Genomic DNA, 27147 nt, shown 5'->3' with positions numbered 1-27147 from the left:
TCCTTTACCAGGTTAACATGCAAATAATATTTCTTTTCCTCCCACATTCTTTGTTCACTCCCGTCCAAAAATATATATTGTATAGTTGTAGGGTGCCCTCACAACACATTCGACAAATTCAACATGAGTAATAAGATTATGATTTGTTTGAAATATAATTCTCAGTAACACAATTAACAGGGGGAGCATTACAGACACAAAGCATACACAATAATGCCCAAAGTCACAAAGCATACACAATGTTGACACATGAATGCATGAAAACACAATGCATACACGAAGCATTACACATGTTAGAAGCTTTGTTGGATTCTTTTCTACAATTAGAACTTGAAATAAGACAATGTTAAAAAAATGTTTTACCAAGCTTGATCGTAAATGTTGTGCTCCTTTCTCTTGTATGGAACTCAAAAGTTCTTGAGGACTTGTTTTAGAAACTTTCCCTTGGCTTGTACTACAATAGGTTTCCCTAGTAGGTCTCCTTTCATAGCAAAATAATAGGGCACTCTCATAGCAATTCTCCCTTGACTATTGTTGCAATAGGGTGCCCTTGGGATTCTCCCTTAATTGAAGACTATATAGGAAAGGTAATTGCAATAAGGTGCCCAAGTCATTTTCCCTTAATTGTATAGTAGTAGGGTGCCCTCACAACACATTCAACAAATTCAACATGAGTAATAAGATTATGATTTGTTTGAAATATAATTCTCAGTAACACAATTGACAGGGGGAGCATTACAGACACAAAGCATACACAATAATGCCCAAAGTCACAAAGCATACACAATGTTGACACATGAATGCATGAAAACACAATGCATACACGAAGCATCACACATGTTAGAAGCTGTGTTGGATTCTTTTCTACAATTAGAACTTGAAATAAGACAATGTTAAAAAAATGTTTTACCAAGCTTGATCGTAAATGTTGTGCTCCTTTCTCTTGTATGGAACTCAAAAGTTCTTGAGGACTTGTTTTACAAACTTTCCCTTGGCTTGTACTACAATAGGTTTCCCTAGTAGGTCTCCTTTCATAGCAAAATAATATAGCGCTCTCATAGCAATTCTCCCTTGACTATTGTTGCAATAGGGTGCCCTTGGGATTCTCCCTTAATTGAAGACTATATAGGAAAGGTAATTGCAATAAGGTGGTGCCCATGTCATTTTCCCTTAATTGTATAGTAGTAGGGTGCCCTCACAACACATTCGACAAATTCGACATGAGTAATAAGATTATGATTTGTTTGAAATATAATTCTCAGTAACACAATTGACAGGGGGAGCATTACAGATTAATATGGTAATCATATGTGAAGAGTCACTGAAGATTATTAGCAATCATTGCAAACCCGAAAGATAAATAAGACAAAACAATTATATATTCATCAAACATTGTGGGATGGGCACATCACATGAACCAATTGGTAATTAAGGCTAAATATCTTCCCAATTTAGTGGTTTTGTTTCAATCATGTTTGGATTCTTGTAGATGGATACATACATAGTTAATTGAAGCTACCAATTTCTTCATTGATAACTTTGTTACACAAACAATGTCATTTTCTAAGTGACCTACCAATTCACCTCATGAACTATGCAAATCTATGCAAACGATTGACCCAAATTATTTCTAACCAACCTTCCACACCTCTTCAGCATACCAATTGCACACCACGGTACAATTGCTAGTATATTTTCATTTAGTTGCACTTAGGATAGCTTGATCTTTTTTCCTTCTTGGACAAAAAGTTAGCTGTGAAATAGCCTTTTTTACACTATCATAATATAAATAAAGTACTTATACTCAAATGAATTGATGCAATTTAATTTTATGAGGCTTTCCATGCCATGCAAACTTCTTGTTTTTTGGTTTTGGTAATAACTTGAACAGATTAATGAGCATAATAATTAGGAAATCTGATCCAATCATCCCATAAAGCACAAGAATTCCTGGAAAACTTCAAAATTGACCGTTGGAGAGTGAGAACCCATCAATTCAGAATCTCTACAGCAGGATTTGCTTCTTCTAAAGTGTAAAATGAGAGGAGGGAGATATTGAAGAGACTATGGCAGAATCACATGGCCCATTTATAGCCCTTACAAATATGGTATTTTCAATTAAAAAACCCTTTCTCCAAGTTACATATGCAACATGAGATTGAATACCAAAGGTGCATATGACAAAAACCTCATTTATATGTATGAGCCCACTAAAGGGATCATTATAGTGGGTAAAGAGCCCATTATAATACAGAAAAAAGCAGCTGTCAAATGCTCTCATTTGCAATGGTTATTTATGAGACTCACGAATTACATCATACCATGTCATGGTGTTGGTGCTTAGAAACCAACCTTGTGTTTAGGTAAAAACCTATAAGTAATGTGCAAAGGCACACTTTGTGTGTCTTCATCAAGAATGTCGTTTGAATCATGTACCATCTAACTTCAATAATTTAATTAAAACAGTCTATATTATTACAAATCTGAAATAACAGGAAGGAATCCTAACAATAATTTAATTTGAAGTCTATATTATTACAGATCTGAAATAACAGGAAGGAATCCTAACAATGTAACAATTAGGTAAACACCTTTTAAAATTAGCAAACTTGAAGCCATATACCATTTTTTTCCCAGAAAGCAATGACTGCTTTAACATGTATTGAGATAAAAGTACGCCAGGTAAGAAGTCGGCTGAAAAGGTAGCCCCTTTCTATAGCTTCCCAGCTGAACATTATGTCCCATAAAGATCCTTTTGGGCAAGGACGTCCCATGTTTCATGCTGTCTTTGCTTTATAACATATTCTTGCTTCCTACCTTGCTTGAATAGCCATTTCTAAAACTAACAAATCAAGGTGTCTTTAAGAATATTCAATTGTTGCTTCGCTGAAGTTGTGAATCCAAACAGTCCACCAAATGTTGAGCCTGATATTGTAGTGAGGGTTGTTTCTTCTGTGAGTCAAACGACCCTAGTTGACCCACTGTCCATAACAGAGATGCTATTTCAAAGCCAAGCACTTCTATAATGTCATCTTGCAGACTCTCCATTTGCAAGCCCTCCCCACTTTCCTCTTCATATTCTAAACTGTGTACAGACTTAGTTGAAGGAAGAAAATTTCCTACAAGTAATAACAAGAATTCAGCAGATTTCATCCTGCTTGCAAAACCAAAACTTGCCAATGTCAAAAATCCCTTCAAGAGTTTTCAGTTACAATTTCTAGATATTACTTTGCACTAAATATTTTCTACACATAATACATCTGAGATTCATATGTTGCATAGCTAATTGTATAGTACTTTCAGCTCCAGTGATAAAAAATTAAAGGGAGGTGTTATGGAAATGGCTTTCAAAAATATCATAGACATATGTAGAACAAATTTTAAGAGCTACCATCTAAAATCAAGCTCACTTTGTGTTCTAGCTAAAAATTTAAGGTCAGGAAATCATGTGGATGACAGTTTGAAAATTGGCAAATAAAACAAATGATTAGATTTTGAAATTTGCGTACAAAAAGCCAGTAACCCTCTGCACACCAAAAAAGAAGCTCACAAAATTAAGTTTGAAGTTCACTGAAATTCGGGATCACCATACAAATGCTTAGCAAAAGCCAAGGTTTCAGAGGAATCATTGTGGCAGCGTCCGATTCAGCATAAACCTTTGAGTTTGTCATTATTTCAATGGCACAGGAGAAGAAACCTCTCTACTGTTAGTCAGATTGTGAAACTCAAAAATTACTTTCTCGCTAAAGAATTGAAATAAATGAACACTCTACTATAAAATGTTTCTGCGAATGAGATCTTGTAGCATTGTTGTAAGGGAGATATCTAGGATTTTCACTCAAGAAAACCTATGAATGCTTTTGATCAGACCAGCAAAATAATGCATCCCACAAAACAAGAAAAACAGAACACCTTCTAGCAGATAAATCATCAATCCTTAAATGTTTACTGGAAGTCTACTACTAGCATTTATGATTTCCTATGTTCCACCAAGATTCCGGGATGTGGGAACATATTTTGAGGATATAATATTTTTTGTTAAGATGCATTAATAAATAGTGCCTGCAAAGTTGACAGCAAAGTAAGATTGAATTACCTAGACAAATCTTACCATTATCTATGGTTGGTCCTGTATGATAGATTGATTGAAAAGAACAGTTAAATTAAAATTACGAATTACATTGAATGTTGATAACCCCTGATATAATTGAATACAGAAGGAAACCCAAATGAGGAGACCTGAAAACTTCAATCTACAAATTTCCTTGGTAACAATCAGTTCTATTCTACCTGTTTATTTGCAAACAAAAAGAACAAAATCAAATTAGACAGTAGAAACCAATTCATGCAAACTTACCATAAGTACCAAGAGCAATGAGTCCATCCAGAATCATTAACAATGGAACTTCAAAAATATATTTATAAAAATTATAAATTGCTTAAAATAACTTTATAATACATCTGTTTAAAACAATATGATACTTGTACAAAAATACAATGTGCAATGTGTTACAAGACTACGACTAATTTTTTGCAGGAACAGGAAGTGGAGTGCATTATAAAATATTTAATATGACAACATTTTATTGCATCCAAGACAAAAATTTAGGAAAACATAGTACAAATATCTTATGAGACAAAACAACCAAATCATTCGACACCAAAACTGGAAAAATGTCAGCATAAAGCACTTCAGGAAGAGCGTTTCACCAATCCATGTATTAGAAGAGTCTACGACATCATGCACTAGCAAGGTTGCTAGTCATACAATTGAAGGTCATGTATCTTCAAAAGAATGGATATGGACCTGAAATCTTTCATTTTATAGCCTATTTTTTCATCCATAAAAGATAGAAAGGAAGTATATTAATAGCACTCAAGAGAGCCACAATAGACAATAGAAAATAGACTTAAAACTCCCACCGAGGGGAAGAACAAAGACAAAAGATACAAACCCACAAAGGCCAACCAAAACAAGTGGTAGAAAAAGTAGATACAAATAGCTAAGAAAGAGGAACAAGAACCTCAAAGGACAAAGAGAAAGCAGAGGAAAACTAAAGGTTGCTAGTGCTATCAACAAACATTGAGATGAGGCTGACTCAAAATTTGATAATGCTTGTTGAAGAGAGCCAAGGGCCAGGAGGGCTGTTCACCCTAGGATCACACCTAACATCGACATGTGCAATGTGTTACAAGGCTACAACTAATATTTTGCAGGAACAAGAAGTGGGCTGCATGAAAAAATATTTAATATGAAAACATATTATTGCATCCAAGAGGAAACTGTAGGAAAATATGGTACTAATATCTTATAAGACAAAACAACCAAACCATTCGACATCAGAACTGGAAAGATGCCGGCATAAAGCAATTCAGGTAGAGCCTTTCACCAATCCATAAATTAGACGGTCATACCTATCTTTGTTTCCAATTTTGCCTGGTATTGGCAGAAAATGCTAGATACTAAAAGCATACTCTCATCTCTCATTGAAGAGGCTGTTGGTCTGACTTTTTGTTTGATAGAAGTCTTTTGTCCAATTGTAGAAAAGTCAGATTTTTCATTCTAGTGGATAATAGGGTTTCTAGATATATCATCCGTTTGCTAGCCTTTGAAAAACTTTTGTGAAAACCCTACGTTTCTTTCTATTCGTAAATTGTCAGGCGCGAAATATTTGAATTTTCAAATAGGGCGAATATTTTTTTGACTTTTTATCTTCCGTGCCCCCGAGATACCTTTCCTCTCATATTCCCCAACCGTCCGATCTAAGTAGATCCACTATTGTCATTACCTCGCTATGCAAACATGGGCACTTTTTTATGTATGGCGAGGTAGCGAGTGCTGAAAAGTTTATAAAACGGGACCGCAAAATGAAGATACGGCGGTCGGAGCTTTGTTTTCTGGCTGATTTATTAGTCAAGTACACATTGCAATTACCGTCAAAACAGGAAAGGGGACCTAGCAGAAGCAGTCTGAAGTCAGCGTCGGGATGATGATTTTTCCGATGTTTCACTACCTCGCTATCGGAAAAATTTGACATCTCACCGTTAGCGAAGTAGCGAGGGCCTGTGAAATTGAAGAGTCGGTAACATTGAAATTTATCAATACCATGACTAATCCAAGTGGCATGATAAGTAATAACTGCCGTTAGCGAAGTAGCGAGGGCCCGTGAAATTGAAGAGTCGGTAACATTGAAATTTATCAGTACCATGACTAATCCAGGTGGCATGATAAGTAATAACTGTCGTTGTCAGAAGTAGTTAATAGCAGCAATAGTAATCTGATGGACCCTTGCATTTCACGGTGCCAAAATTTATTAAAGTTGTCGGAGCTCGCTACCTCGCTATCGGAAAAATTTGACATCTCGCTGTTAGCGAAGTAGTTAGGCCCCATGAAATCAAGAGCCGGTGGGACCTTTAGTAACGCGGGATGATGACTAGGACTAAAGTAAGATCTTAAGGGTGCCAACTGTGCAAAATTCCATACTTCATCAATGCCCTTCTGATCAAATGTGCAAGAGATCCTGAGCATCAGATTAGAATAGAATCAACAGTCCTCGCTATCTCGCGTTAAAAAGTTGCATGTTATTTAAGCTATGCGACGTAGCGAGTATAAGTCAAAAAACTGCTTGCAGTTTCCCCACCTTTAATTAGGTCTATGATCAACGGCCGTCGTCTTCTCGCTATGAAGAGTTGCTAGGGAGATACGTATAGCGACATAGCGAATAAGGGCCCACCGCCGTCTTTCTGAGCAAGCTCAGTAACATATCATCTGCCGAATTTAGATGAGATCAATGGTTGTCGCCACTTCGCTATGGCAAAGTGCTCGTTCTTTATGCATAACGAAGTAGCGACCTGCTGACACGTGTCCTCAGTTGCCAGTGGGTCCGGACTAAGCGCCATCAAGGAAAGAGTTATGTACGTGGTGAATTTTCATTGGATAAATTGACCAACATGTCAAGTGCAACGCCTAGTTGTTTTCTCCGTATCACATGATCGTAGGATTTTTTGAAGATCGACGGCGCAGCTTTAAACACAGAATGTGGTGCCTCTCTGTATTAATTAGATGTGAAAGCATCGCGCATGAAAAAAAAACAGAGTATAACACAGAAGATTTCATCAGTTTCATCTTACACGAGCAAAGATTCTGAGCCATTCCTGTGCAGAAGTAATTACTGAAGGAAAGCGTGCTGAAGTCTGGCAGAACTTGTGAAATTGTCTGTTCGCGGAAAGTTTGCAAGAATATAGAGGAAAACAAAGACAGAATTCAAGTAAGTAGTACTACCATAATCTCTGTAGGCTTTTCAATTCTGTAAAAATTAATCCAAGATGCCTCCGAAGAAGGGATTTTTAGGTCAAATAAACTATTTGGATAGAAATGTGCATGATGACTTGCTTGAGTTGCTCCCTGAGTCTACTGTAGAGACAATGCAAGTTAAAAGGTTAACCTCATTGAACCCTAGGCTAAAGATAGTTGATGGATTGTATGATAAGGGTAATTGGGTCCAGAATGCTCAAACTTCTCAAACTGGTTTGAGTTTGTTCAAAAAATGGTTTGCAGAAAGGAAATTATATGCCCCACATGCCAATATATGGAAATTTGATCTGGGAAAACTAGTTGTTCCCAGTGTGTTTATGGATTATGACCTTCTTGAGGCCGTGGCGAGGAGTTATGATCAAGCCACTAGGGTAGTGAGAAGAATGGATGGTGAAGTTTTAATTACCATCAGTCCATAAGAGATTAGGGAAGTTTTCAGTTTGGGACCTCTCACTAGGTATCATGTGCCCATTGATTTGATAGAATTAGAAAAAGAATATATGTCAAAAAGGGATGTAGTTAGACAAGGTGCACTGAAGGCCCACATAGGCAGAACTGGAAACCTGCCAGCGATAACATCATCTTCTAAAGAACCTTTCAAGAAATCATGCTTTAATGCCAGGGCAGTAGAGATATACAGGACCCTGTGCAGAGTCTTCGGAGAGGGTGAAGAAGATTTTATTCCTGTGAGCTTCATGTATATGATCACCCAAATCTCCTCTTTCGGTGTAGAAATAATTTTTGATTTTGCATCTTACCTGGCTAATGAGATTCATAGTGGATTGGTGGGGATTGCAAAGGGCAAGGTGGAGAAGGTTTGGGGTCAGTACTCCCTATTGATGCATATGTTTCTATTTAAAGGGGTTACATATTTCGGTAAAGAAATGGATTTAAATAGGGAACAAGAGGGGGAAGTACTACCAGTTCAATTATGGAGTGCAGACATGACTGGGGAAGCAGAAAATGCTAGTTTTGTTAGATTTGATAGGCACTCTGCTTCTAAACTAAGGTGCCTCATATTGAGTAACAATCCCAGAATTCCTAAGGCACTAATGCACCTTGTTAGGCCTATGGACAGACCCCATAGTCTAAAAGTTTCACATAATTGGGGGGATATCATCCCATATCCGGTCTCAACTGTCATTAGAGTTTATCGATTCAAAGGGACACACCATTTACTACCCTATCAGGTGCCTTTAAAGGTAGGAGTAGCTGAATTTTTATGGCAGTTGGGAGGAGTGGAGGAGACCTTTTTGCACAAAAGGGGAACAGGATCAATTTTTCCTACTTGCACTGGAGCTCACCAGTTTGTAATAACTAAAGAGGGGTGGATCTTCCTCTATAAATTTTTGGATCAGTATAAGATGGCAGTATCTCACTCTCGTTTTTGTGATGCAGAAGATTTTTTTAATTCTGCTCTTAGACATAGGATCAAGCTTTGTCCAATTCAGCATGAATTCTATTTCCCTGAAGATGTAATAAGGAATGAATATTCTCTCCAGGAGCAAGAAACAAAGAAAGAGAAATGGAGAGTCTTTTCAAAAGTTTTGGAGTTTATTAATTGTTTTGACAAGGATTACAGTCCTCTTAGTAATGCTGCAACTAATGCAGATAGAATAAATAAGCTCATGAGTACATTCCCCAAAATAATGGAGGTAATGAATGAGAAGAAACAACATTTTATTGATTCTTTTCCCGATAAAGCCAGGGAAGTAATGAGGAAATTGGGTTTCACCCCTAACATAGGGGCAGGTCCATTGGTTGTGCGAAAGGGGACAAGATATATTGTCATTCAGGATCAGATGCCCACTGTAAACAAAGGAAAGCAGATAATTGAATCTACTAGTACTGTTTTTGAAGAAAGACCCCCTGAACCCTCTCCCAAAAGAAGAAAAATAATTAGGGAAGAGGAATCACATGATGAAGGTTACTCACCTTCCCAAACTCCAATGAGAATTGAGGAGGAGCAGCTCACCAATGAGCAAATTGAACAAATGGGATCACAAGGAGGAGTTTTTGTTACTCAGGCAGAAATTGATGAAGGGAACCCCCACGAGCCTCCTGTGCCGAGTTTTGAATTAACTATAGCAGATTTTAAGGGAAGGGAATTAGACCCTGTTTTAGAACAAGCCAGTCAGCAATTTTTGTCTGATAACAGTTTTGTAAAATCTAGGGGATTCCATCAATTCGTGTGGAGGGCAAACATGCACATTTTTGAGAAAAGATGTAAGAATATGAAAACAGAGCATCCAGAAATGGATGAAGCCTCTATTCAGAATCAAATAAAGGAACAAATGATACAAGAGTTCCAGAATATAACCCCTGAAGAGGGTAGACAGATGGTGAAAGATGCAAATATTTTATTATTGCCCAATTGGGATATTGCTGATGCCTTAATTTTTAATTTTGTGTCAAATAATTTAGGATTACAAGATCCAGATAAAGAGGAATTCTTGGGAACAACATTCAGTAATGACCAAGCTGCTCTTGTTATGTGGTCATTAAGAAGAGGATCCAGGACTACTCCATCACAGCCTGATGATTCAGGACTAACAGGGAGTATCATTGTGAGGAGGGTCGTTGATACTTCACATGTACAGGCAGCCCACATGAATGTGGACTATTCTAAATTTTCCTTGGCCACTACAGAAAAAGAAGAAAAGGAAATGACTGACCTGCAGAGCAAGTATGAAACAGTGGTGGATGCCTACAATAAAGAAGTAAAAAAGAGAATTGAGCTTGAGAACAAGCTATTGGGAAAAACCACTAGGCCAAAAATAACATACCCTCGCCCCCCAGTTGAACCTTTTAAATCCACCCCTCTCATAGAAATACCAAATACACCCCAAAGGCCACAATACTAAATTGTTGAGGACTTTGAAGAAGAAAAAAGCAAACTGTGGGCTTTACATGTAGAATTGGAATCCAGATATGAAGATAAATTAAGAAAAGCTCTCACATATTTGGGGGACAAGATTGAATGGCCGCTAATTTATGATCAGTTGGCTAGGGTGATCAGTATCTGGGAGGATTTGAAATCTAATGATGAGGCTCTAATGCCTATTTTGAATAATGGGTGACAAGGGAGAAAGAAATAACACTTTTGTGTTTCTCTGTCATAGATAATTCTTTTGATCAAATTGAAAAGACATTTGATATTGTTTCTGATCTCACTGATTTTAATAATAAAAGGGTCCATTTACAAAAAGTAGTAGTAGGCTACTTTGAAAAGTACAAAAGCCAGAAATTCAATTTGTTTCCTCATGCCTTAGATAAAGAGAATAATTTGAAAAGCAAAGATGAATGGGCAAAGGAACTTGATGATTTATTCTGTTTAAGAATGAATCAAGTCATTAATGAATCAGGGCATGCATGGTGGGCCGCCACAACAGAAGAAATGGTGAAGGCCCAAATATTCTTTGATTCTTTAAAGCAAGAATTTGTTACCATTAACAAGGATGCTGAATATGTGCTAAAAAGACAGAGGGATATTTTACAGTTCAATTGGCCAGATGATACATTATTTAACAAATGGATGGCAGATATGGCTCCCGTTGAGCAGTTTGATGAAGATGAAGATGATAGTGATGAAATGCAAGGTGAGGAGATCCAAATCACTAACCTTGTTACTACTCAGACCCAACCGGAAGAAGAAGACAAGGATAATCTGTTACCTTCAGTTACAGACCCGGGACCACAGGATGCCGATACAACTAAAGAAAGGGAAAAGGTAGAAGTTATTTTCCCCATACAGGATAAAGATGGTGAAAGCCCACACGTGGAGGTTGATGTGCCATCATCAGAACAAATTTCATCGTTGGTTAATTTGGCTGCTGCATACGAGGAAGGATCAGAATAGCAACCAACTTAGCAACACAGTAGCGTGTGACAAAAGGGCCCACAAAAGGAATGTCTGATGTAAAACTTTTGCTGTTACTCGCGTTTTTGTCATCTTGTTACAAGTATATGTAAGTGTCTTTTAAAGGACACCTGTCATTTGTCTTTAGCCTGAAGCTTGTTGCATCTCACACTATTTAAGTGAGATCCCAAGGCTAAAGAATGGTCCGAATTTTATTTTTCTAAGTACTATGCTTAGTCTGTTTTTGGTCCAAATTTTGAAGGCAAGTTTATTGGCCATATCTATAGAAGATTTCTAGATTTCTAGATTTATAAAAGTTTATTGGCCATATCTGCAGATCTATAGAAGATTTCTTGGCCATATTTGTTTTATGGGATGTGTTTATCAAGTTAGTAAGAATTATGTATATGTTTGAGGATCTTGAAATGAGAATCAGAATGAAACTAAGAATAATCCTCATACAGTTGTTCCGGTTTTGAATCATCCCTGGGTATACCCACCCTGGTTTTGCAGAGCCAAAAGAGTAGAAAACCATCTGTGGTTTTGTTGAAGTTGGATCCAAATACTTTGCATATACAATTGTTAATAAGAATTGGCTAGTCTTTAGATTGTGTATGTACTGTCATTCTGGTATTAAGCATTTTGTCGCTTAGTAGTTTTAGTGGTATCAGAGCGGTTTCCTGCCAGCCCACAAGGAACTAGGTTCATTTATGGCACAAAGATTTATACTAGGAACACATTATCTCACAGGGGTAGAACTTCGCCACCAGGTGAAGGCGAACAGGAGATATAGTTTGGCATTATGGATGATAGAGATGCTGGTGATTCAGGTAGTGACATAGACAGAGAGGCTAGGGAGATATTCAAAGATGTTTCAGAGGGCCAGCATCAGTTTGCAGCAGGCCAGCACTAGGTTGCTGATGTTCTACAGAAGCTTACTAGCACATTACAATGCATCTCTTTACCTAGAGGTCACAGCAAAGATGGGTACAATAAGTGTATCAGTCAGCTCCCACGAGTCTAGAGTCTATGACACAGAGGACCATATAGGTACACATGATAGGGCTTTACATCCTACTTTCCTGAAGCCTGAGTTGGATGTGTTTAGTATTGAGACTAAGGCAACACCATTTGTTGATGATGACGTAGCTCATTTTGCAGAGAAACAGAATCTGAACTTTGACAAATTGTTTACACAGACAAGAGAGCACTCTAGAGGTAGTTTTGGACCTGATATGAGTCAAAGGCCTACACAAAATGAATTGAAGCAGGCAACCAGCAAGATGACTTTGACCCACTTTGATGGAAGTGGAAGGTTACAGCTAGAGCTTTGGTTCACAAGCTAGATACTTATTTCTCATTACGTCCTATGGCTAAGGAGAACACTACAAGACTGATACAGAGATTTGACAGGAAGGACCTCGAATCCTATTTCTGTAGATTAGCACAGTTGAGGCAGGCTGGAGGTCTTGAGATATTTATCAATGAGTTTCAGTACTTATCAGTGATGGTTAATAACATTTCAGAGAGGAGGCACGTGATTCTTTTTATAGAGGAATTAGTTGAGCCTCTTACAGGTTGGGTTAAATCTCTTGATCCACCTAACTTGCAGGAAGCCATGAAGAAAGCAAAGAATTTGGAAATGTCTACTAAACAAAGCAAGTTTGCTTCTAAACCATCTACTTCTTATGACAGCAAGGCAACCCCAAGGAAGGTTGAAAATTTTGATTCTAATAGACCTATAGCAGTTCCTTTAGAACAAGAAAAACTTAATAATCTAAGGAGGAAAAAGCTTTATTTTTATTGCAGGGGACCTTATGATGAAAAATATGATTGCCCTTTAAAGCCTTGGGGTAAAAACAAAATTATGGAGTGGTTTTATGATGATGAGTTCTGATTTTTCAGAACAGCCAGCTGAAAATGATCAAGAGACTCATAAAAAACTATTAATAGTGAAGAGATTGTTGATGATTCCAACCTTAAGGTAGTGTACCTTTCTAGAATGAGAAAGTATCTTTCAAGTTACGATGTCACTTGGCAGGGCAACAAGTTGTTGCTTTACTAGACATAGGTGTCACTCATTACTTCATTGGTTCTTGGTTGATATCTAGGATGGGCATTCAAACTGAGGAGTTTGAGGGCATTAGAGTTAAGGTGGCTGATGGTTACACTCTTATATGTAACAGGATGATTATTGAGCTTCCCATGAAGCTAAATAATTATGAGTTTAAGGCAGATTTTTATGTTGTTGATATGGGAGGCACTGATGTATGTTTTGGGATGATCTAGTTAAACACTGTAGAGGATATTTATCTCGGCCTTAAGAATATGGAAACAAGGTTTGTAATTGATGGTAAGACTCATATCCGTATGGCTATTAGGGACAGTAACTTGAAGCTAATTGCATTTAAACTTAACCAATCTCTCATTGATCATGATGCAGTTGAGTGGGCAGCTGAGTGTAGAAGGTTACCTAGGCTTGACAGGGGAGATAAACCAGCTTATCATCCTGATATTCAGCAGCCCAGAACTAAACATTCTAAAGTGTTTAGTGATCTGCCACCTGGCAGGCCACCTGATAGAGGCATAGAGCACATCATTGAGTTAGAGGAGGGCACTAAGCCCATTATGATTACTCCTTACCAGTACCTTAAGCACCTAAAAGATGACATTGAGAAGACTATTAAGGAGCTGCTCGCTATGGGTCACATTTGGCATAGTAAGTCCCCTTTTGCTTCGTTGGTTTTTTGGTGAAGAAAAAGGATGGTACACTCAAGATGTGCATTGATTACCAAATGCTAAACAAGAGGACTATTGAGAACCAATATCCTATCCCACACATTGATGAGTTACATGGGGTGTGCTACTTCTCCAAGATTGATTTGAGATCCAAACTATCACCAAATCGGAGTCCAAGGGGAGGATGTGGAGAAGACAACATTTAGATGTGACTATAGACACTTTTAAGCTTTTGGTCATGCATTTTGGCTTGACTGATGCCCCTGCGACATTCCAGTCTACCAGGAATAGTCTTACACAGTCAATTGAAGAGATTTGCTAAAAAAAAAAAAATCATATTCTTGTATATAGCAAGATGTGGGATGTAACATATAGCTTATTTCGACAGGCATTGGATATCTTGGATGGCACTTCCTTGTATGCCAAGGAGTCCAAATGCACCTTGGGTATGACAGAGTTACTTTATCTTGGGCATACTATCAACCCAGAGGGGATTTGCATGGATCCTAATAAGGTTTGTGCTATACTTGATTGGCCTACTCAAGAGAACTTGACACAACTTAGAGGGTTTATTGGTCTATGTGCATTTTACCACAAATTTGTGGCACATTTCTCACGTAATGTGGCTCCCCTTACCAATTTGACCCCTAAAGGTGCTTTTGAGTGGACCTCTCAAGCACAAGAGTGATTTGAAAAGTTTGTGGAGATTATGACATCATGCCCAGTACTTGCTTTGCTAGAATTTTTGAGGCCTTTTGAGTTGCATTATGATGCCTTAGGTGAGGGCATTGGTGTTGTTCTTTCCTAAGATCATCTTCATATTACCTTTGAGAGCAGGAAGCTCAAGGATTCTTAGAAAGCTTTTAGTGTTTATGACAAGAATACTTTGGCCATCATGCATGCTTTGGCCAACTCCAGGCAGTATTTAGTTAGTAGTAAGATTTGCATCAAACCTAACCATAATAGTTGTAGAGTGGAAATATCACTCAAGTTCACAGAGATATGTTAATCATACAAAATAACACAATTGAGATACATATAAAGTAAAACATAGAATGTACCATTAATACCACAATACCAGTAGGCGAGGAAATGGTTTCTTTATTAATAGCAAAAACAACATACGTACATTGACAATATTCCAAGTACTTATAGAAGAGTCGGTTGGTTGAAAACCAACCGACGCATTCCCTCACCTCCTAACTACCCACCCTGACTAGCTTTAACAAGTACTAAACATAATAGTTACTTTATTCCGACTACATCTATCCCCCCCAAAAAAAGAAGTCTTCTAGATGACTACTTAACATGAAAACAACAAAAAGAACTTTGATTTCAAGATGAAGGATGGGAGGACATCCCTGTGCTCAGAGCTCCCCATAGCCGTTGCAGATCCCGTTCAACTATCTTTTGTTTTGTCCGAACACCCTGCAGTACCCTTAAAGCATCCATCTTCTTGGCTTCCGATGTGGCGATCTTGCTGTCCAATTCAATTTTCTCTATTTTCCAGGCTTCCTACATTGCAACTTTCTCGGATTCCCATTGATGTTAAAGATTCTGCCTTTCCAACCTCCATGCTTTAGCCAGGTTTTTTTTTTATTATAAGTTCCAAGGAGGTTCCCCGAAAGGCAACCTCCATAGCTGCAAGAGCCTCCATGAGAGGCAACGAGTGTTCCTGTCCACTGGAAATGATAGTACTACTTGTCCACATAGTGCCTATGTCCTCTGAATATCCACCCTTCTCTACTAGTCCCCAGTTTGTATGGCAGCCAGTCTGCATAAACGCGGCCAATGCTTCCGCTACTGTTATGACAGCTTCCAGATTTCGAGACCTAGCCTGCTGCATGAGCTCTCTGGTAGAATGCTCCATGGCATGCAACTCAGTGAAAAACAACTCTGCCTTGGCTGCCAAAGAAGCCGTGTCCGGAGGTTCCCCACGCTCACTTTGTATCTCTACCTCTTCCTCAGCAACTGCCTATAAAGGGGAAGACACCATGCCTTCTTCCTCAAGTAACCTGTCAGCCTCCTCCATGACCGTATCTACCATAGCCCCAACTGTCACACTTTCCTAAGTGTGGATTTCCCCTTGCTATTTATCCACTACTCCTACTGGTTGTACCACGAGAGCAACTAGATGTACTACTTCTAGGCCTAGAGGTGTTTGCAACCTCACTTTATGTGCACCTTTTGGTTGGCATCTCAAATCTATTACTTTAGTATAGAAATATCGTTTTGGATAGATTGGTGGTGCCATCCTCAGAAATGATATTCTAGAAGCCCCCCATGTTGGAATTTGTTGCCTATTGTCTGCTCCTTCCTCTAATCTTGCCTGATTTGGTTCGAGAATATCTGTCGTAGCAGTTCCCTCAAAATTAATCATGTTATGTTAAATCTCTAGGGATTCTAATATTCCAGTTGAAAGTGGCCCCTCTGCAGGTGTTAAAAAAGTAGCTTCCCGTGGAGTCCCCTGCAAGTGACTTGGGCGGATTTCTGCCTCCTATGAGTTTGAGGAAGATGAATATGTATCGCTGCCCTCCTCTTCTGAACTCTCTTCCTCTTCTTCATCCTCTTCAAGTGTCTCAACAACAACTGCATATTCTGGTTTCTTTTTCTTTGGTTCGCCTCCATTGTGAGATCCTACACTCATGGTATCCATATGGAGCCAGTATGTCATAGCAGGCTTGTAGGGTTCCACCCTATTCGTCAGTATTAATGTCCCTCGATGCTCGCTGCTCACCTGAGTTCGTACTGCTTCTAAGAATAAAGCCACGGCAAAATGGGGCATGTAAAAAGCTTTGTGTTTCAACTTCATGAATTCCCGAAGTTTGTCAGAAAGAAATTGAGCCCAGTTATATGCCTGTCCTTTATACAGTCCATCCACTACGGGCAACATCCAAAGGGCAATGTCTGAAGTGTAGCTGCCAACTGTGAGCTTACTTTTCTTCACCAAATCTATGATACATCGCCATTCCTCATTTATAATGAAAATTTTCTTGAGACCCCTACTGTTCTTCAAAATTCCTTCCCATTCTAGATTGGTAAGATCTTTTTCAGCATATTAGTTTCAACCACTTCTTGTCTTCTATTGTTATAAGGGTTTTTTCTAAATCCTACCCTCTAGGAATTCCGAAAACCCTACTTATTTCTTCTGCTGAATAAGAAACTATCACTTGCTGTTGGAAATACTACACTATAGATCTATGGCATGATTTCTTATAACCTGTGATTAAATTTTGTGGTATAGGTTCAAACTCTTTTAATTCAAAAATTGGCATGAAAATGATTTTGTCTACCTCTATTGTGCACAATGCCTTCTTCAAAGGATGATCCGCTTCTACCTTCTCCCACTAGGTCTTGCACTCGCTACCCATCACACTTTCAAACGTGATATTTTCAACCGTGATTTTCTATGTCATTTTCCCTTTGCTTTTTGTCATCTTCCTTATCTCCTTTTCTTTCAGTACCCCAAGTTTCTTCTTTATGGAATCAATAATGTTCCCTCTGCTTAGGTTTCCTATGCTTAATTTCACCATTGTGTGTTGGTGAATCAATTCCAAAATTTCTTTAATTGTTTTTCTATGCCACCTGTACCAACCATTCCTGTGATGTGACTACTTGTAACAAACTCCCACGTGTGACAATGTCATACGGACTAAGCGTGTGTAGTACAGCCCTGAACTTCCCTCTGTCTTGGAATTGAAAGGTGCAACTATTTGTAATCCCTCCTGTCATTGTACGAACTCCTCATGTACGGATGAACTCTCCTGTATGGGATTCTATACGGATGCTATTTCCACCTATACAGGTTTTCCCTCACACGAATGATGTCTTAGTTATGTCCTCTCTTGCCTCTGGTACGGATGCCTCACGTACTTCCTCTATTGCCTCTTGTAGAGAAGCCTCATGTACTGATAATGCCCATCTGAAAATGTCCTATCGTACTTCTCTTTTTGCCTTTGGTACGGATGCCTGGCATACTTCCTCTACTGGTTGTCATACAAAAATCTCACGTACTAGTGTATGTCGTACGGATGTCTGTCATATGGATGTCTTCCTTACGGATGCCTGCAATATGGATGTCTTCAATACCCCCTTCGCCTGTACTCTCTCATTCCTCCGTGCAGTTAACACCTTCGTGCCCTTCTAAAAATGTCTTCATATGACCACGCTTTCCTCCTATTGTACAAATGTCTCTACGGTTGTTCCCTCTTCTTCTAGTATAGGATGTACAGCTGGTGCTTCCTCCACTGCTATGTTAGGTACGGTAATAGTTTGTGGCTCAGTCTCTTTAAATTGACTAGGTTTAACATATTATCCTTCGTCTCTTTTTGCTTTTCCGACAGGGTCATTTTTTCCTTCCGTACTTATAAAATAGTTGTTTGCTTGTTTATTACTAGGTCTTTGATAGGTTTATTATCTAGAGTAGATAACTTTATTTCCCCATTCTACGGCTGGTGCTTCCTCCACTGCTATGTTAGGTATGGTAATAGTTTGTGGCTCAATCTCTTTAAATTGACTAGGTTTAACATATTATCCTTCGTCTCTTTTTGCTTTTCCGACAGGGTCATTTTTTCCTTCCGTACTTATAAAATAGTTGTTTGCTCATTTATTACTAGGTCTTTGATAGGTTTATTCTCTAGAGTAGATAACTTTATTTTCCCATTCTCCTTTATTTCTAATATTCTAAATGGTCCCATCCATCGGATTTTAAATTTTCCTGACTTTAATTCATTTTTTCCATTATACCTTAGTACCAGTTACCCTTGTTTAAAATTTATTTTCTTCAAATGTTTGTCATGCCAAAATTTTCGCCTTTGTTAGGCCACCTCTATACTCCATTGACCAAGTGTCCTTTCGTTGAGTTTGAGTAAAGCATATAGTCTTTCCTTGATGCTCTCCTCATCACCCAATCCATTTTGAATTGCCACCCGTAGATTTAGTACTACATGTACCATTGGCATCATGGCCTCCTGTCCGTACATAAGATGAAAGGGAGTGTGTCTGGTAGTGGCCTTATACGTAGTCCTGTATGCCCAGACCACCACCGGAATTCGTTCTTCCCAATCCTACCCTTCTACTCCACAACTTTTATATAGGATTGCTACTATTACTTTGTTAGTGGCCTCTACTTGGCCATTTGCCCTTGGATAATAAGGACTTGAGAAGGAATGAAAATTTTTATACTCACTTGTCATCGTCCTAATGGTGTGATTCACAAAATGTACTCCTTTGTCACTTGTCAGCTAAAGTGGAATCCTGAATCTCGTGACTATTAGCTCATATAGAAATCTGGCCGCACTTAGGGTCATGTTGTCTAGAAGGGCCCGTACTTCAGCCCATTTCGTTAGGTACTCCGTTGCCACCACTATGTACTTACACGAGCCTTTTCTTACCGATAAGGGACCCACAAAGTCCAATCCCCACTATTCGAATAATTCTTGAGGTTGAGACGGGAATAGTGGCATGAAGTCCCTTTCTAGCGGTTTGCCTGCCCTTTGACAAGTGTCGCAGCTCAATACCCATTCCCTCGCATCTACGTACAATGTTGGACACCAGAGTCCTGCCAAGAGTACCTTCCTTGCTATAGTATCCGGTCCCATGTGATCTCCAGCCAGTCCTTTAGGGGATTCTTTTAGAACTCCTAGAATTTCTTCGTCTATCACACACCTCCTTAGTATTCCATCTGGTCCCATTTTGCACAATAGCCCTTCAATTAGCTAAAATGTGCTACTTTTTAAAGATATTTTCCTCCTCTCTGCTGCAGGCATTTCTCTTGGGAAGGTGGTTGTTGATAAGCACTGTCCGATTTTTTCATACCATTGAGGTAACACCGCAATCTGAAATGAGTGCGTCTAGAAAGTCCTCACACACCCCACTGCCCAAGGCTTCTCCTGACTTGATCCTTGACAATTGATCAACAATCACATGAGTTTTTCCTGGCCCCACTATGATTTTAAATGTAAACTCTTGTAGCAGAATTAGCCATCTACTTACTCTCCCTTGGATCACTGGTTTGTTTACTAAGTACATTAGTGCTTGGTGTTCAACAAAAAATTAAAGGGTGTAGCTAATAAGTAATGTCTGAATTTTTGTACTGCATACACCATACCTAAAGTTTCCCTTTCCGTGATATTGTAGTTACGCTTTGCTTTAGATAGAAGCTTGCTTGCAAAATATATAGGATGATCCAGCCCTTCCTTCCCTATTTGTACCAAAGTGGCACCTATTGCATAATTGGATGCGTCCTCATGGGCACGGAATTTTTTGTCCCAGTCAAGATATATGAGGATGGGGGCCCCGACTAATCTTTTCTTCAATTCTTGGAAGGCGTCTTCCTATTCTTCCTTCCACCCAAACCGCTCTCCTTTCCTCATTAATTTCTCTAATGGCATTGACACTTCAGCAAATCCTTTTATAAAACTTCTATAGTATCCTACATGGCCCAGGAATAATTTGACACCTGTTACATTTGACAGAGCTTCCATTTCCAAAATCACTTTGATCTTATCAGGCTCTGTCTTCAATCCTTATTTGCACACAATATGCCCAAGAAGTCTCCCATGTGAAACCATGAACCTGCATTTTTTCGGATTGAGGGCTAGTCTTTCTCTTCAACATTTATCCATGCATTCTCCAAGAATTTTTAGGTGTTGCTCCTGCCCATTGTAAACCAACCAATCATCCAAGAAGGCTTTGAAATTTCCTACTGACATGCCATTGAAGATATGTAGTATGATCCTCTAGAATGTGGTTGGTGCATTGCATAGTCCGAAGGGCATCCTATTATAGGCATATACCCCGTCTTCAACCACGAATGTAGTTTTTAGCTTATCTTCCTATGCAATGCTGATCTGATTGTACCCTCAAAATCTGTCCATGAAAGAATACATCTCATGGCCGGCTACCTCCTCCAAAATATTATCAATAAACAAAATGGGGAATGGGTGTTTTATTGTCACTGCATTCAAACATCTGAAATCTACACATATCCAAATTTGAGCGTCGTCCTTCTCGAGTGATATGACTACAGGGGATACCCATTCACTTGTTTGTACTTTGAATATTATCCCTACTTCTAACATCTTTGTGATTTCTTCCCCAACCCTTTCTACATAGTTTTTATTCATTCTGTATGGTCTTTTTCGTACTGGTCTTGCTCTGGGTACCAATGGAATCCGGTGGACACACAGTTCCAGGGGTACTCCCTTCAAGTCTTCGTACATCCAAGCAAAGATGTCCTTGTACTCCAGAAAAATTCTAAGGGTTATCATCTTCAACACTGGGTCCCAATCATCTCCTATCCAAATTTCTTTAGGTTCATCTGCTTCTCCCAGGTTTAAAGTTTGGAGTTTGGCCTCTTCTTATTCACCTTTTTTTCAAAAATGTGTGCATGTGTCTTGTTGAGAGTTGCCACCCCTTCCTTATACTCTATGCACCCTTTCAGGTATCATTCTTCCGACTCAGATTCCTGTACTTCCAGCATATTACATTCCGCATGGAAAACTTCATAGTCTCCCATCTACCAGTGAAATAATTCATTAAGGGAACTTGTGTCATCTTCTGAGCATTCCCCTAACCTAAGTACTCCTTCCTCATCTGGTTTCATCCCTCCATAGTCTTCTCTTTCAGATCTTCTCTTTTAGAGTCTAATGCCAAGTCCAGACTTACAGACTGGTTCTTGAGATCTATGATGTACTTTCTACCTTCGGACTCAATAGATAGAGTGTTTTGTTTCCAGTTATGGGCAGCTTTTGCTGCAACCATCCTCTTCCTAATAAAACATCGTACCCCTTCTCTAAGGTGATAACCACAAAATCCATAAAAAATTGTTGCGTACCCACTATGACTTTTTGTCCCATTAGCACTTTGCTGTGTCATTTTCACACCATCGCCCCAAAATTTTTGGGGACCCCCTTTTTCGGGCAAGCCTTAGCAATTTTTGCGAATTTTTTTTGGATTTTTTTTGGTTTCCTTAGCAAATTTGGAGTGGTCTAGAGGTTTTCGATTGAAAATTTTACACCTTGGACACCTTCGGACCAAGAGGGATTTGATTTTCGTTTTCCCCCAGTGCAAAACTTGATTTTCTGGAACATGTAATTTAATTCTTGGGCCAAATAGGATTAAACAACATTTTTTTCGATAGTTAAAACAATATCTGGGAGGATTAAATTGCAAATTTTTGGACTTCGATGATTTTTTGACAATTTGAAATAATTGTATAAGCTTGAGCATTTTCAAAATGACTTTTTTAGACTTAGCCGTTTTGAAAAATCATGAATTTTTTGATGAAAAATGTAATTTTTGATAGTGAAATTGAAACTGGAGTTTGAATTTTGACTGCTAGAAAAAGGATTTATTTTGTTAAAAAATTAAAATTAAAATTGTATTGCAAAATTGAAATTAGATTAAATTGCAAAATCGCATTAAATTGGTTGAAATTTAGCATAGAGGATTTTAGAAATATTAAAAGAAATTGGTAAATTGGAATTGAAAATTGATTTTAGCGTACTAAATTCAATTTTAATGATATTTTAATTTCCAAAATGTTGTTAAATGAAAATTTTGACATCTCCTAGGCTTACCTTGTTTTTATTTTGCAATTTTTTATCAAAAGTGACAATTAAATGAGCTAATTTCACTATACGCTAAGTAATTCTAATGTTGCATTTAAATTTGGGCCATTAATTAAGGAGCTAATTTAATTTTGTTCTCCCTCCAAGCAGGTTGGCCTACTTGGAGAGGCAAAAAGGGTGGTATAAGAGAGGCTTCTCCTCCTCTTATTTTCTCATTCATTTTCCCTCCTACTTGGATGTGCGATTCTCTTCTAGAGGCAAATTTCAGACTTGGGTGGTTTTTTCTTGGAGCAGATTTTCTCCTTTTTTGGCAGTATTTTCTTCTTCTTACCTGGGCGAATTTCTGCCCTAGGGCGATTTTTAGAGCAATTCTGCTTTTTTCCAGCTAGGGCAATTTTGTTAAGACAGATTTTTTCCATTTCTTGGTAGCGAATTTCAGAATTGGGTGATTTTATTTGGTGAAGAGGCTAAATGATTCAAGGTCTGATTTTTGGCATGTGTGGGCAATTTTAAGGAAGCTGAAATTCTGATTTTTGCTAGGGCATCATTATTTGCAAGGAGGCTTGAAATTTCCGAAATTTGATCTAAATTTGAAGAGGGCCCGATTATTGGTAAAGGCAGATTTAAGGTAAAATTCTATTCATTTTAGAGGTGAAGATTGGTTTAAAGGTGGATTCTATTCTTTGTTCTTACTTGGTTCATTTTGTTTATATTCTTCTTGCACTCATCATCCACCACTTCATCATTCCATTGATAGGTTGAAATTGGGAGATATAAATGTAGATTTCATAATAGGACATTTGGAGAGGCAGAAATAAGCTAGACCACCCTAGGATTGAAGTTGGAAAATATAAGGTAACAAAGAGGTAGAAATAAGTGGTAGTCCCATCCCTGGGATTGAAGATTGGAGATTGATAAGTGTAGAGATAGGACTTAGAGAGGCAAAAATAAGTTAGATTTCATCGATAGAAAGAAGGTTGGAGATTGATAAGTGTAGTCCATATCATTTAGAACGAAAGGGCAGAATAAGTGTTTAGGATGGTAGATGTTAGTGCAAACAAGAACCCAAAGGGAACGAATACCAAAGAAGAAAAAGAAGAAACGATGCCTAAGACCACCTTCTTCTCGGAAGTGAGGCGAATAAGTGATACCAATATCGACATGGTGAACATGGTACAGTTAAAAGACAAATTGAAGGAAAGACAATCCCTATGGCAAAGAAGATCTACAAGAGCGGAATTGTACACGTGGCGGCTTTCCCTCCTACCTTGCCTTGTTTGGAATTGGTAATGGAATGTGCATCCCGGTTTGATATTGTTACTAAGTCCATCATTTTTGATGAAGGGAAGAGTGTTAGCCAACATCGGCGGACAAGTGGTCAAAAAAGTATTTAATATTCCCCAATATAAAAGCATGACAGTGGTAATGATGGATCAAGCAGCTAAGCTATTTCAGGTTAATCAAGAGGCTTACTTCATTCACCTAAAGCAAAATTGGTTACACTAAGGCAAGAAGGGAGTCACCAAGTCGTCAAAGCTCACCAAGTCAGATTTCAAATCAAAGTACGGTGATCTCATTGTGCTTCTTAGCTGAATCATGGCGTGGCTCAAGGTATGGAATTCGAGAACTAGATGCACTTCTTTATTGATGAAATTGAAAATGGAAAGAGAAAATCTGATTGGGCTCGAATTATAAGTGAAAATCTAGAGTTGCAACTTAGGACAGTGCAAAATCAAAAGCAATTCTATATGGGGTCCTATCTTTTCTATCTAATTGCGAGACTATATGAAAATCCTGGACTTAAGGCCTTAGGAGTAATTGGCAATGGCTCGAGGCAATGTTTGGTGCATGAGTGCTATCCACAGCTTCATTTGCGCAACACCAAAGATTATAAGATGTTTTATGATGCATTTGCCATGAAGACAGTAAGGATATTCCAAGGGACACCTGCTAAGAGGCTCTCAACAGAAGCGGAAGTAAAAGTTAAGAAGTATGGGAGTTGGTTCATCCAAGTTCCGCAATTCACATATATTAGAGTGGCAGGAAGTACAGTTTGTCCCAAGAGACTTCCAATGTACCCACCTGACGAGTTAGTTTTGATGGAGTTGGCTAGGCAACTTGAGCATTATGACAAAATGATGAAACTTAAAGGTGAAACAGGGATTACCTTCTCATTTGGAATAGGCAATGATACTTGCCCCAATCCTATCGCCTTTGCAGCTGCGGAGAAAGAATTGGATTGGTATCATCTAAGATGGTATAGAGCAATACAGGGATTCGATCCTAATGGTCTTATCAAGGCATCTCATGAAAACACATTCAAACATATTCCTACTATAGAAGATTTTTGGGCCAATGCATAGGATGACTTTAATGTGAGGAAGCTAGCTTTCTCAAGATTGTCAGTGGGCATGATGAGGGCAGTCAGATGGAGAGACCTTGATATTCTCAATCAACTGGAAGATGATGAAAATGTGTTGAGAGAAGATTATGATACAATGGATGAAACAAAGTTGAGTCCAATGGATTGGGACATCGTCAAGATCCTTCCTCAGAGGCAGTTACAAGGACAGTTGATCTACACACTGAGTCGTGGTACAATGCAAAGTTAAGGAAATTAGAAAATCAGAAGGTACGCCTTACTTATGAGAAGATGAAACCGAAGCAAGGTCCAGCAAAGTCAATCAGACAAAAAGGTGAGGGCAATAGCTAGCAACAAAGAGTAGTTAAGAGCAAAAAAAGAAGTTTGGAGGTTGAGAAAAGTAAAGAACATCAGGAACCTCCAGCAAAGAAACAAAATGCAGCACCGTCAAGGAAGAGCATAATTGAGGCTAGAAGCCAAGAGGATAATACAAGTGGACAAGGGGCCGCAATAGAGGTGAGCTCTAATTCAGAATCAAGTGGTTACAGTGACAGTGCCGAGTACACTCCTCTCTCGGAGAACCAACATGGAGATGATGTGATAGTGACTAGTGAAGAAGAAGATAGGCCAATTGATATTAAAAAATAAGCTAGGCACTCGAGGCGGTTGGTGATGCTTTGCTAGTCGAACCGAATCCAGATTTAGGGAGATGCACTACACCACTATGGTTAAAGAAAATGCTTATGCCAAGAGGCGAGGTGGTGACTGCCCAAACAGTTGAAGATATCCAAGGGTTAGTGGAAAAGGGTGATAGCGAGAACCAGAAACAAATTGCAAAAATGGTGGCAAAGGTAATCAAGAGCGACAATGATGGTCACCGAAAAGTTTAGATTGCTATACCAAAAGTTAGCAAGGCAGTAGATGAGATTGTAGCTCAGGAGTATGAGATAGTAGAGCATAACTTGGGAAGAATCACGGATGACATGGAATGTGAAGAGATCAAGGAAGGCATGGTTTCAATTAGAGAAAGGTTGAGGAAGGAAAACAAAAGGATTGTAAAATTGGAGGCCGAAAACAAGTATTGGAGAGATTGCCAACCTATCCAACAGTTGCACCAAGCAGCCCTTCCTCAAGACAGTGGGAGGAACATAGAAGAGATATCGGCTAAGTTGCACGAAGTCAATGATTGGATCCACGATACAATCCAAGATGGGCGAGATTTCCTGCCTTCCTTTATCTCAAAGTTCAGGTCATTGGTGGCTATTACAAAGAAATTCAAAACATTTGAAGGGAAGTGGAAGGATTTTCTTCCAGTCAAGGACTTAGTCATTCCTAGGCTACAGGCATTTATTGAGCTTCCGGAGAGATATTTGGAAAGAGCCAAATTGGTAGATGGAGGAATGAGTACGATGGAGTCTTGGTTTGTTGCCTTGACTATAAGATTGAGGATACCTGAAGAGATGTGGAATGAGATTGCACGGCACAGCCTAGGCGTTGACACTTCCATTTCAACCATGATGAGCAATGTTGGGGCAACACTTGATTTTGAAGATATCAAAGAGGAGGGCGTCAATTAGACAGAGTTTGGATCGAGATTGGATGAGTTGGGGAAGGTTTCCATCAAGAAGAAACATTTGGGCATCCTTGCCTCCCTTAGTGCCTTTATCGAATATGTGAAAGAATATGAGAAGGATTATGAGAAGACATTGCAAGCAGCAAGCAACATGATGAATTCAGCTGAGCTCAAGATGAAGCATATGCTTTGCCCTCCCATGAAGGAAGTTAACGACAAGCTAGACAAGTTCGTTGCCTTGGCTAAAAAGATGAAAGAAAAGGGTAGATTTATATTAGAAGATCATTTGATGTGAGCCCAAGTGGCAAATTCTCCTTCTTCTTGGGTAGGATAGGTGTCTAATTCTGATTGGCTACCATTTTGGTGCCTTCTTATTGGTTGCCACTTTTCCTTTTTTTCATTGGTCCATTGATGAGGTGGTGTCTTTTCATTGGCCGATGGGGTGGCAACCCTAATTAGGGTTTCTGGGATTTGATGTGGATCGTTGATTTTGCCTTTTAATCTCTACCATTGATTGTAATTTTCGCCCCTATATAAGGCCATTTGCTCTCATTTGTAAAGGGTTGAAGAAAATTGTTGCTATGATAATACCAAAATTGCCTCTCTTTATCATTGTTGTGACTTGCATGGTGATTAAGAACATTTGGTGTTATTCCATGGTTTCTACTTCCAATAGTTAAAATTAGGTTCTTTGAGGTTGTTAGAGTAGATTTCATTTCAAGAAAG

The 27147-nt window shown here is 38.7% G+C and overlaps 1 protein-coding gene across 4 annotated transcripts in view; it reads right to left on the bottom strand.

Annotated features, from left to right (window-relative positions):
- Positions 1–2265: 2265 nt before the first annotated feature.
- ISI1 (binding protein) overlaps positions 2266–27147 on the bottom strand; it is a 108725-nt gene continuing 83843 nt past the window's right edge. For 3 of the 4 annotated variants that reach the window (XM_089811458.1, XM_089811455.1, XM_089811456.1), the window contains one exon: positions 2266–3154. In XM_089811458.1, the coding sequence (XP_089667584.1) occupies positions 2872–3154 (283 nt within the window). In that variant the 3' untranslated portion in view covers positions 2266–2871. The remainder of the gene's footprint in view (positions 3155–27147) is intronic. The other variant, XM_089811457.1, reaches the window with a different exon arrangement.

The sequence above is a fragment of the Cupressus sempervirens genome, chromosome 11 (genome assembly GCF_028749045.1).
Source record: "Cupressus sempervirens isolate cs-2001-9-10 chromosome 11, ASM2874904v1, whole genome shotgun sequence".
Taxonomy (NCBI): domain Eukaryota; kingdom Viridiplantae; phylum Streptophyta; class Pinopsida; order Cupressales; family Cupressaceae; genus Cupressus; species Cupressus sempervirens.
Note: the sequence above shows the minus strand (reverse complement) of the source record. Positions and strands in the feature narration are given on the sequence as shown.